The sequence below is a fragment of the Sminthopsis crassicaudata genome, chromosome 2 (assembly GCF_048593235.1).
Source record: "Sminthopsis crassicaudata isolate SCR6 chromosome 2, ASM4859323v1, whole genome shotgun sequence".
Classification (NCBI taxonomy): Eukaryota; Metazoa; Chordata; class Mammalia; order Dasyuromorphia; family Dasyuridae; genus Sminthopsis; species Sminthopsis crassicaudata.
Window position 1 is genome coordinate 663,548,255 of NC_133618.1, and position 13,096 is coordinate 663,561,350.

General features: G+C 42.3%; 1 protein-coding gene across 7 annotated transcripts in view; it reads left to right on the plus strand.

The window, feature by feature from the left end:
* The window catches only part of ANK3 (ankyrin 3), a 702,347-nt gene that overhangs the window by 610,807 nt on the left and 78,444 nt on the right, over positions 1-13,096 (plus strand). For 6 of the 7 annotated variants that reach the window (XM_074297039.1, XM_074297040.1, XM_074297044.1 and 3 more), the window contains one exon: positions 2,407-2,509. In XM_074297039.1, the coding sequence (XP_074153140.1) occupies positions 2,407-2,509 (103 nt within the window). The remainder of the gene's footprint in view (positions 1-2,406; positions 2,510-13,096) is intronic. The other variant, XM_074297046.1, reaches the window with a different exon arrangement.

Here is a 13,096-nt window from a genome sequence, read left to right on the forward strand (position 1 = left end):
GCATTTTTTCCGGCTCACACTGAATGTCTCCATTTTCTAGTTGTCGCTCCTGTGTGAGATGGGGCAAAAGGTGGAGGTCTCAGGAAATGTTTACCCTTCTTTTTTTTTTAATTAGAGATTCTTTTCTCCAAAATGATCCTAGATCTCAAGCTAATGAGACTGTGTAATGTAACTCCCTCAAACAGCATTTGAACCCAGATCTGATGACCCCAGCCAATACCCATTCTTTCCACTGGGCTATTCTAATCTACCTCCCCTAATCTCATGAGTAAAAGAAAGGAGTCAAATAACTCCGGAGAGCGATCCCTTAAAGCGGATGTCGAGAAGTCAGGAGCCGGCCCCCTTTGCCCAGGGCAGCTTGGCCTTTGTCTCTTATCGAGAAGTTGGGAGGACACCTGACCAGCCCTTGGCCACTCTCTTGCCCTTATCTCTCCTCCGGGATATAACTGAGTGTCATCTAGGAACCGAAGCCTGGGCTCCACTGACGCTCTAGGTTTTCTTGTTAGGGCGTAGTCCTCTTCCCTAGTGCTCTTGTGGGCTTTTGAGGAGTCCATCTTGCTTTTGACTTAGAAAATAAAGGACCTTAACACTTGTTGATTGAGGCCCTTAAACCTTCTTCTGTTGGTTCTCCCGGAGGTTTTGCAGAAGGATCAATAATTCAGTTCAATATGGATTTTTGAAGCGACTTCTAGGTTCTGGGTGACAGAGTCCCTGCCCTCAAGGGACTTACATTCCCAAGAAGGGTTGCTTCTATATCATGCCCTTCAGGCATGAGGCAGAAAGTTGTAATGGAGTGGAAGGCTCTTCCTGTTTCTCCCTTCCTTCACATCTTGTAGGTAGGGAACATAGCTGTGCTATTTCCTACCCCCGCCCCCACCCCCACTGCCCCAGTGCTGGGAAAGTAATGGTTACAAACTCAATAACTCCCTGTCCTTGGGAAGTTTACAGTGTCAGAGGAGAGGAGGACACGGTGTAAATTATATTGCGTTATGGATAGGAAGTGGGAGGGCCTGGATGTTTTTACTGTTACAAATCAGAGGTTGACTTGGGTCATGAGTTGGGTGCCCCAAGAACCAAGGGTAGTCACATAATCCTGGAGACAGGATGTGGGCTGGGACGCTTCGGTGCCTTGGCTCCTCTGCCATGAATTCAGGTCCTACTGAGCAGAAAAGGACGTGTCTCCATGGCACAGTGGACAGGCCAGGGCCTTGGCTTGGAGACAGGAAGACCTGAGTTCAAATGCAGTTTGAGATACTGTGAGGAAGTCACCCCGCCTCTGTTTACTTCAACTTACATAGCTGCCTCAACTATAACATGGAGATAATGAAGATCACATGAGATAATATTTATAACAAATATTTTTTAAAATACTTAGCTGGCACATAGTAAGTGCCATATAAATATGTTTCTCTTCCCTCCCCCATCTTTTTTTCTATTTTATCTTCCGGCTTCCCCATATCCCCTTAAACACTATTCCCTGATATCATAGGTGAGGAAGGGTCGGAGAAGATCAACCTTGATTCACAGTGAGGAGAAAACAATCATGGCATCTGCACCATAAAAAGTGCAGGAAAATAGAGATGGGGAATGGAGAAAGGGTGCTGAGGAGAAGAGGGGAAAAGCTAGGATGGATGTTGGACAGGAAGTCATCAAAAGAGAGAAGGGGAACGGTTATCCTCAGGACAGTTCTCCTGAAAACTAGCCGGTCCCTTTAGGGGAACCAGATGCCTGCCCACTGCCCTTTGATTTGGGATTCTCTATATCTAGCCGAGGGCCTGGTAGATTCTTAATAATATGTGATGATTGTCAGTTGATTCCTCCCCCTTATGAATGGCAAATAACCAAACCGAGTCCATCCTTTGAATGTCAACAAACTCCAAGTTGATTCGCAGATGCCCTTAAGCAAAGAAGGATCATTGAGTCCATCAAGTGGATCTCTAAAAAGAGAAAGAAATGAAAACTCAGAGAGGTGACGGGAGAGTTAGTTCAGAATCCCTCCTCAAAATCAAGACATCTATTGCACCATAAAAAGGGAAATTCCTGACATGAGCAGACTCCCTGCTTCAGATTTCAGCTCCCTTCAGTCAATGCAGGGGTCAGACTTCATCACGTCCTCTTGGTTCCATTTCACAGTGAAACATCTGAAGAAGTCATCTTTTTGCCAGTTTTTTAATCAGCTGGCCTTATTTTAAACCAGAGCTAGTCATAGGAAATTTGATAACCAGGAAACCTTTTCTCAGGACATAAAATACTCCCTTCATGAGTCCTTTTTGTCAGTGTCCAGTCTGTCCGTTCAATGAGTCTCATCTTTGGCTGTTCCCTGGAAGTTGCATGCATTAATTTATTTTTTGTTCATCTCATCACCATCATCTGGCTCTGTTGAATGGTTAACTGTAAATACAACAGCCTCCGCTCCTTCAGTTCGGATAGGTCTTACACACTGAACCGAAGCTCTTACGCCCGGGACAGCATGATGATTGAAGAACTGTTGGTGCCTTCAAAGGATCAGGTAGGCCACTGTTTTTATCAGCTTTAATTATTCCGTTCCTCTTTCTGTAATTGCTACCTTTCTCCCTTTGCCTTTAACTTTGGTTAAGCCAAGGCAGTGGCCTGATAATCAGTGTTTCACTTGTTGCTGAAAATTAGCTGACCCTTATCAGGGAGGGAATTGCCTGAAGCATAGAAATAAGGGCTGGATTTATAATTTCACTGAGATAGGAAACTCCCAAGGAGGAAATGCCCTGTACCAGGACAGGTTGACACTTTTCTGTAACTTGCAGTCATTAAGAATTGCCCGAGGACCCTGAGAACTTAAATGATACACCCAAGATGAGCCTCAGAGGAAGTGTTTGAGCCTGGGTCTCCCTTACTCTAAGGAAAGCTTTCTAGTGGTTGTCTCTTGGAAGGAAATACTGGTAGAAATGGGGATTAAAATGGTCCTTTGCCTAGAGGAAAAGTCCCAAGACATCCCTAAAGGGACCATCCTCCTGTCTCATTTTTCACTCCAACCCTGGGATGAATTTTAGAAATAAAATATAGACTAGGTCTCTCAGGTTCACCTTACAAATCTGGAAGGTTTTATATTGAGCAAGCATTATTCAAAAGCTCCCTGTTAAGCAGAGCATTGGCTGTCTCCATGATGGCGTCTTGAAAGATTGATCTTGGTTTTAAAAAGTTATAAATTTTTTGTTGATATTGTTTGCTTTTTTTTTTTCTTTTTTCCATTTTGATCTGATTTTTCTTGCACAGCATGAGGAATCTGAAAATATATTTAGAAGAATTGCACATGTTTAAGCTATATCAGATTGTTTGCTGTTTGTGGGTTGGGTGAGAGGGGAGGTAGGGAGAAACATTTAAACACAAGGTTTTTCAAACATGAATATTGAAAACTATCTTTGCGTATATTGGGGAAAAAAGAGCTATAAAAAGAAAAGAAAAGAAAAACTTATAACTCCGCTAGCCTTGTATTGAGGCCTTTAGATGTTGCTTGTGATAAAAGGGTAAGCTTCAAGATAAGCTTCCCATTGGGACTGTGCCTTCCAGGCAATTAAATTCCTCTTCTGTTTATATGACTTCCTTAAAACCCTGGATTTTTGCATGCCAGCTCAGTGCAATAACATAGGAAATAAATGCTTGTTGATTGATTGATTGATTGAAGCCATGGAGACTCAGAGCTCAATCAGGCTGCCCATTTGGTGATCTGAGAGCTAATTGTTTGGGGTGTGAGGCTACTTTTTCAGGACGTTGACACTGTACCCTGCAAACCTTGGTCCGTTCAGCAGCTAGAACAGACAGGTATGAGATCATCTGTCCCAGCCAAGTTAAAGGTTATTCATTGAGCAACCAGGATTTGAGGCTCCCTCCTGTCTAGAAATGTTGGTTCCCAGACAGAGCTGCATCTGGGTGTAGACCGGGCTGCAGGAGACAAATAACATCCAATAAACATGCTATTATTTTATGTCAGCTGGAAAGTTCTCAAGCCCTCAGCCTCCCAGAGATGAATGTTGTGGTTATTCAATATTCTGACAGACAAAAGTCCATTGTAAAATCATGGCGGGCGTGGCAAGGGTTCCCCGGCAGGCCCATGGCAAGGCAGTCTTTGAGGTGATGTTTAGCCCAAGTACAGACAATGTTATTTTTGCTTAAGCCGAGGCGATGGCCTAATAATTGGGTTATACTTGTGGCTGAAAATCAGCTGAGAATTGTTGACCCTAATGGGGGGGGGTGGGGAATTGGATGAAGGATAGAAATTATAACTTCATTGCATTATAATAATTGCATTATAATTTCATCTTACTTTCTTAACTGTGGCCACTTGTCAGAACCTGGAAATTCCATGATCTCCATGTTCAAAATGGGAGCAGTTGAACTATTGAGAAATATTTAGAATAAAATCATAAATCTAGAGCTGAAAAGGACCTTGGAGGCCATCCAACTTGCTTTTTGGCAAATGAGCCAAGCAGAGGTGAAGTGATTTATTTCCTGGGTCACACAAATAGTAAGTTGTAGAAAGTAAGATTTGAATTCAGATCCTACAGATGAAGTGATAGGGTAATATTAGTTAGGAAAACTGGGCCTGGAGTCAGGAAGACCTGAGTAAATTTGACTCAGACACTTATTAACTATGTGACTCTAAGCAAGTCACTCACCCTCTCATTGCCTCAATTTCTTCAAATGTAAAATGAGAATAATAGCACCTACCTCCCAGGGTTGTGAGGATCAATTGAAATATGTATCGAGCCTGGCATATAGTAAATAGGAGTTATTATTGTTAGTCAGGATATAACTGTAAGAGGGCTCAGAGGACACTGTGCCTTAGTGAAAGTCTCACAAAAATGTGCTTTTATACTTGATGAAAGCTCGCGATCCTGGATTTAGCGCTCAGAGCTAACTGAGCAGACTCTCTAAGGTGATGGTGAAAACCAGATTCAGATAAATGATCACGCTCGTTCGTGCAGACGGAGGGCTGAGCCCCAAACATTCGCCTGGTTTCAGCATGTGAATCATTTAGTGGTGTATAAATATTTTAGCAGTAACACAAACAGGAATCCCAGAGTTAGTCAGTTCTATTCATACCCTTTTCTCTTAGCTCCTCCCCAAACTGGCTTGCTCTGACGATATAAGGGGCAATATTTAGGTAATTTGAGGTTTTCAGGGGAAAGTAGAGGACCAGGGTCTTCTTGGTAGGAGGGCATTTGTTCATTTTTCCATTCAACCACCATTTACCTGGCCCCTGCTTTGGAGGAGAGCTTCTGTCCTTATCTCAGATCCCATGAGTGTCATAGTCAGATAGACGCTATGTTCTTTCTAATTTGTCCTCTCTCTCCCCTTTCTGAGGATTTCAAAATTCCGCACTCCCACTTACGTCCTCTGTGTATCTGTCTTTGAAGCAGAGGACCTGAGTTCGAATGCTCTGTTTTTGACATTGGACAGATCCCTTCGTTTTAGACTTCCTCACTTGTTGCCTTTCCTATAAAATGAAGGGATCCCTATGGAAGAGCTATCTTGATAGAAAATTCAAACAATAATAAACAGCTAGCATTTACATGCTAGTCTTAAGGTTTGCAAAGCACTTTGCAAATATCCTATCCTCACAATCCTATTATTATCCCCATTTTGCAGATGGGGAAACTTTGACAGGGGCTAAGTGACTTCCCAGAGTCACATAACTAGTAAGGATCTAAGGCAGGCTTTTAACTTAAATGTGATTTATATCGGTTGTGTCACCTAGTTGCCAAGGTAAGGAAATAAGGCCCATAAAGGTTAAGTTACGCAGAGGTCAGATTTGAACTACTGATCTGCCTTTTCTTCAAATACTTTTTTTTTTCCCCCCTGAGGCTGGGGTTAAGTGACTTGCCCAGGGTCACACAGCCAGGAAGTGTTAAGTGTCTGAGACCAGATTTGAACTCGGGTCCTCCTGAATTCAGGGCTGCTGCTCTCTCCACTGGGCCACCTAGCTGCCTGATCTGCCTTTTCTAATGGGCCCCTCAACCTTTCTGAGATTCCTTCTAGCTGCGAATCACCTGATTCACATAAAGAATACAGAATGAGAAAGAAAAGCCGCTCTTTAGTTGGTAGACAGAAAGGATGAAGATAATCAAGAGATGACTTTGATCAGTTCTGAAATGAATACTTGCTGGTGGTGAGGCGTTTTCCCAGAGGGTCTAGTTATCCAGGGATTGAGAAGATTTTTCATTTTTTTATATAGTCGATTATTTGTGTGTTATATTCTAATTCTCCCAGAGTCCAGGTCGTTCTCTTTTCATAAATTAACTCAAATAGTCAAGAAAGTATATTAACTTCTATAAGCCAAGAAAGTTTGATTTAGTAGAGATTAATCCGCTCTCACTTCGTCTCTGAGGGCGTAATGTTTATCAAGATATCCAGATCTGTGTATCAATATTAATTCTAATATGTAGAGTTATTGACTGCCAGAGGATGAAAAGATCTTGGAATTCAGCCAATCCAAACTCTGCATTTTGTGGTTGAAGTGATTTGCCCCAGTTAGCTGGGAAATGACCCCTGACCTCCTAGTTCCTAGCTCTTTCCATAGGGGTTTGTGATAAGGATAATTTTTCAAGGACACTCATTTCCAGTTCCATTAGCAAAAGTCTCTAGCCCTTTCCACCTAAGTAGTGGGTCAGTAAGTGTTTATGAAACACCTACTATGTGCTGCAGCACTCTACTAAGTATTAGGAACACAAGAAAAGACAAGAGACCTTCCTTGATGAGCTCAGAAGCAAATGTTAAATAGCTGAGTAACAAAGAAATTCACCCCCCAATATCCCGCCTGGTCCAGTGGACTAGTCCTAGATAGCACTAATACAGTACATCACTGGTCGGAGACAAGGACCCTTCCTACATTAGTAGGATTTGGATTCTGCTGGCCTAGCCCTCCAAAACGTGGGGTCTCATCGGTACCATGACATGACCTCGGAAGGGGACCTTACATTCGTATCATATATATTGTGTCATTTGTAGCATTGTATATTATATAATTTTCTATATATTACCTCCAGTTATTCTTTCAAACTATCCTTTTATTGGGTTACTACGGGGAACTCAATAAGATACCGTAGTTGAAAATAGTTTAAAAACTATAAATATTTATGTAAATTAATAATTTTCTATCTATTACTCCACTTATTATTTCAAACTACCCTTTTATTGGGTTGCTATGGAGATTCAATAAGCTACCATAGTTGAAAATAGTTTAAAAACTATCAATATTTATAGAAATTAATTTTCTATATATTACCTCCACTTATCCTTTTAAACTATCCTTTTTATTGGGTTGCTATGGGAGTTCAATAAGATACCACATAGTTGAAAATAGTTTAAAAACTATAAATATTTATATAAATTAATAATTTCCTATATATTACTTCCAGTTATCCTTTTAAACTTTCCTCTTTATTGGGTTGCTACAGGGGTCCAATAAGGTACCCTGTTGAAAATAGTGCCAAAACTATAAATATTTATATAAATTGGGACTAATATAATTAGCACCCCTAGTGAAGATCTTTTTCACCCAGGGGCTCTCCTCACTGGAACGGTCCCTTTCAGAGCAGGCAGGTGGGAAGCTAAAACAAAGCCTCCTGCCATGGCTGGGGCTGACTTGTTCTCCCGTCTTGCGGCCTCACTGCTGAAAGAACAGGTCTGATGTGGCTTATATAATTAGCGTACGGGCCTTACCTCAGCGCGTTCCCATTACCTAACTGGGGTGATATTTATTAGATGCCTCAGCCTCCAGTGCCAGTTACTAGAAGGAATTAAACAGAGACATGATTTACCCTCGAGGATCTACCTGGCGGACGGATGAGACGGAGGCTAGAACAGCTCCTCAGCCCAGAATGGGCCAGAGCTGTAACGTAGGAATCAGTCAGCAGGCTGGCTGTGGGCTCTCCCTGGGCGGGGTGCTAGGGGATAGAAAGACCCTCCTCAACCCGCTCCCACCTGTAACTAGGGATGCCCCCTAAGGAGGAGGAGTGGAAGAGCTTTAGCAAGGGGGCAGAACTGAGGGGCTTTAATTAATGGTGGTGGATACGTGAGTGCAGTGGACAGGGTACAGCTTTTCTCTCTGTTAATACCAAATTATATATAGAATTATCAAAATCTTCACATTGGCAATACCTCGTCACATTGGCCCCAGGACTGACTTCTCAGTGTCTGCTCACTCTTGCTGAGACCCATCATTGAGTAGTTGTATTTTTATGGCTTTTTTTTGTTGTTTTTGTTTGTTTTTTTAGCTGACACAATTGGGGGTGAAGTGACTTGCCCAGGATCACCCAGCTAGGAAGTGTTAAGTGTCTGAGACCAGATTTGAACTCGGGTCCTCCTGACTTCAGGGCTGGTGCTCTAACCACTACACCACCTAGCTGCCCCCTAGTAGTTGTATTTTTGCTTGAATGTGTTGATGGGTGTGTGATTTCCTCTGTGTGAATGAAATGGGAAATGAAAGTAATGACTCACTGCTAGCAAGAATTGCAAAATGCAGCAGTTGGCGTTTATGAAGTGCTTTAAGGTTTGCCGGGTGTTTTGCAAATAGTCTCTCTCTCTTTGGTTTCCCAGCAGCCCTGGAAGGCTGGGGGGAGAAGGAAGATGAAACGGGGCTTTAAGGAATATAGAGTCCAGTGTCTTTGTTCAGCCATGATTTTAGACAAGTTTGGCTAAGGACCGGACTAGGGCGAGCAGAGGCAGAGGGGATGGGTGGAAGACGTGTGGAGGTGTCGTAACAACACTTGCCAACTGGTTGGATGTGGGAGAAAGGAGGAGGGAGAGGGAAAAGATGCAGCTGCAATGACCCTGGTATTGGGAAAGATGGCGGCACCTTGGTTAAAAAGTAAACAAATAAATAACAGCATGGAAAGTAGGAAGGGAAATGACGTCTTTCTCTAAGTGCATAGTATTTCTAGGATGAGCTCTATCTCTGGAGGGCATTATCTGGGTTTTCTAGCTGAATCCTGCCTGTGACACTATCCATTTGACCCTGGATAAATCATTTCTCAATCAGCCTCAATTTTCCCATCTGTAAAATGAGTTTATTGATAGCCCCAACCTCCCTGGGGTTGTTGTGAGGGCTTTGAGATACTCTCCACAAAGAAAGGGCTCTGCAAACTTCAAAGCACTGTATAAACATCAACCCTGTTATAGAATCCCAGTGCTTAGAGATGAAAAGAGCATCTCAGTGGGGTCTGCCCCTTCTGCTTGATTCTCCAAGAGCAGATCTGAGACCCCCTCTGAGCGCTGTCCCACGTCCCATCAGGGGTCACCCGGTGCTTTATCTCCCTTAGATCGGCTCACCATGTGACCTTTGGCTCAGGCTATCTGTTAAAGAATGTGTAAAGGTTCCCCAATTGGTGGCAATTGATGGGGGGAGGGAAGAGGGCTCAGGGCAGATGGGGCAGCACAGAGTGGCCGGTTGGAGATTAAAGGTTTGTCAGCCAGAGTCTGGGCTCTTCAGGAGCATAAAGTGAGAGCTGGGATGTTCTACGTGCCCCCTTTTTGGGGGTGACACATTCAGCATCTCTCTGAGGTTGGACAACTGTCATCGTTTTGTTTTTAAAAGCCAGGGAGAGATTTAAATAGAAAAATGTGTTGGTTTTGAATGTAATGCAGTTTTTCCCTTGAACAAAAATCTTATTTTCTCCCCTTCCTAAATAAAAAAAAGGGAAAAAACAAAAACAAATAAAGTCTTGTAACAAACATGCAAAATCAAAGAAAACCAAGTCCCACATGTCCAAAAATGTATAGTTTCTGTCTCGGTCCTTGGAACCCTCTGTATCATTCCAGTCCCAGCTTCCTACTCCCTCCTTCTCAGCCCCCACTTCACTCTAGTTATTATTCAGAATTTAGTTTGAAATTAGTTTGATTTGGAAAGCCAAAAGTTATTGTAAAGCTGGAAGTGTTTATGAAAGTTGCTGCTCTAATCTCAAGTAAAATAATCAGTTTTAGCATAAAGAATGCTTATCCAAGGCCATCCCAATAAACTCTGGAGAGAAATCACTATCTGCATCCAGAAAGAGATCTATGGAGATTGAATGTAAATCCACACATGCGAGGTTCAGTTCTTTTCTGTTTCTTTGTTTTTTTCCTTTCATGGTTTTTCCCTTTTATTCTGATTTTTCTCTCCCGACTTGATTCATTAAAAATGCATATTAAAAAGTTAATATGTATGTATAACTAGAAAAAATATAATATAAAAATATATAAAATAAAATAAAAAATTTTGTGTATTAAAAAGTTAATACACATGTATGGCTAGAAAAAATATAAAATGTATAAACTAGAAAAAATAATTAAAAATGTATTAAAAAGTTAATGTACATCTATAGTTAGAAAAATATAATATTAACTAGAAAAAATAAGAATTCATGGAGAAGAGAACAGAGACATGGAGAAGAGCGATATTGGCCACTGTAAAGGCTGAGAACATTCATTGGACGTCCATCCCCATCCTCAGCTGCTGCCCGTCAATAATTCTGCCCTGGCATCAGTCAGCCTTCTAGCATATGGTGACATTATCCTTAGGTTTCAGCTTTCAAGGGCTCTTGCTCCAGCAAAGGAAAGATTTTATACTTTCCTCCAATTACTGCTCCTCCAGGAAGTGTTCCTGTTCCCCAGAGTCGAGTCACCAAGGGATTCTGTCCATGGTGAACCATGGATCTAACTGGCAGAATTTCTAAAGGTTTAATTCACCCACCTAAGATTTCCAGCCAATTAGAAGGGACTGCCAATGGCAACCGAGCAGAAAACATTTATTACATGCCGGCGCTGAGCTCTAGAAACCCAGGCACAGAGAATGACCAGTCCCTCCTTTAAGGGTCTTAAATTCTGGGGGAGCTGGAGGGAGGAGGAAATGACTTGTGCATGTGGAGTGGATGGAGAGGAGCGGCTCAGAAGGATGGGGTGGTTGGGGAGAGGCTGGAAAGCTGAGCCCACAGAATTGGGATGTCCTTGATAGAGACTGGGGAGTTGGGACGGTGGGGGCATTTTGTTTTAGATGGAGAGTTTGAGAGGAAGGCCGGCCATCTGTAGCATAATAAATGAGTTTACTGGTGTTTGAAATCATTCCCCACTACCCCTTTATTTGAGCATTTTGGTTCTTAGACCTGGCCTTATGTTCTGGGCCCAAGCCTGGATGTCACTGATAATTAGGTCAATGGGTGTGTTTCTTATCTGCTTTCATCTTGGGGAAAGGTCTGGCAAGAAGCTATTTTGGGAAAGCATTAATCTATCTGGAGTCAGGGAGTAGGGCTTCCAGGGAGAGTTTGGACTCTCCATGGTGAACACTTTTATTTTAGTAGAAGGATGGATTTAGAGCTGGAAAGAACTAGCAGGCCCCAGATGGAAAAGGGTGTGGCCCCCAGAGATGTTGGGACGGCCCAATGGAACACTCATTCTCTCCGTTCTGGACTCCGAGTGAGCCTCGGGTGGTCTTAACTAGCTCCACTTTATGAGCGTGAGGAAGATCTACAAAGAGAGAAGCAAGGAAAGCCTGATTGTAGGCCCAGCTCCGAGACCAAGCCTCAGTTTTCCCATTTGTAAAGTGGGAATACACTGACCAACAGGACTTTTATAAAGATTTTAAATGGATTGAAAGCTTCTGAAAGCTTGAAAGGCCTCCTACCTGACACACATTATGATCATGACATTGGAGGTGGGGGGAGCAGATAACCCAGACCTAGGTTTGAACGCTGCTGTAGGTAGATAATGACTCTCTGTGTCTCTTAGCAAATAAGTCATGGACTCTCCGTTCTGTGCCACAGAGAAATTGTAAGGAGAGAAATTGTAGATCTAGTGCAAATTGGGAGTTTCTCCTTAGCATTTCTGCCGGAAAGAAATCACAGGCCAGTCAAAAAATATGTCCTGTGGTATGGAAGTTGACAGGCCATTTCTTTGTTATACCAATGGAGATGAATTATAATGGTGTGTGTGTGTGTGTGTGTGTGTGTGTGTGTGTGTGTGTGTGTACATATATACACAAATATTAATATATATATATTTATATTTTTATACATATATATGTCTCTATGTATGTATATGTATATGAAATTTTATGATTATTTTCTATGTCAACTAGTTACCAAATTGCATTTTTTGCCAAATGAGAGGGGAGAAAAAGGTAAAATTTTACTCTCTGAAGCGTATAAACCATTTACATTGGAAGGTCCTTAGCCATCCTTTTGTTCCCCACCCCCTCACTTTAGAGCTGAGGAAGCTGACGTTCAAAGGTTCATTCGCTCGACGGATATTATTTATTTTTAGAATTGCACAATGAAGAAACATTTGGGAATGAATGAGTGCAAACATGAATCAGTCGCATGCTTTTACACAGATAGTGGTGTGTACTCGTAGATGCCCATGATGCCGTTTAATGTTGCAAGACCCTGAGTGACCATCATTCATCCCATATAATGTATTAACCATGGCTTGTATGGATGAAGAAAGCATTTATTCAGCACTTACTGTGGGTAGATACAGTAAGACTTTTCCTTCTCTTGAGGAACTTCCGTTCCAATGGGGAATATACTACCCAGCGGAAGTTCTGGCTACCAATCAGAAGGAAGGGTTCTCTGGTCCTTGGGGGACAGCAGCAAAGCAGATGGAAATGCTTCTTCTTTAATGAGAAAATCCTATCAGTTTTTGATAGAGAACCATTTGACCCTGGGGCCTTTGGACTAATGCTGTTACTGCATTGATAGGGCAAGTTCTGACCCTGAGTTATACAAGTACTATACAGTAGCATCAGAGGCTCGGAGTCCCTTGCTTATTTTAAATTAGTTCTAAGGGATCCTAAAGTCCCTTCCAGCTCTAAATCTATGATCCGATAATAGATTTCCTAAAGGTCACATAGGTGATCTGTATTAGAGGCAACATTTGACTCCAGATTTTTCTGCTTTGCTGCCCAGATACCACGGGTACACGCTGACCTAAAACTAAGTATTCTCCTAAAAATTCTGCTTCTCCCCGTTCCAAATTGGAAGAGATGCTGGCTGTAGCGTTCAGACAGAGAAGCCACACAGGATGGCTCCTACCTGCTCTCTCTGAATCCTCTGTAAAGATCTCAAGTTTCAGACTTTGGGTATAAACTCAA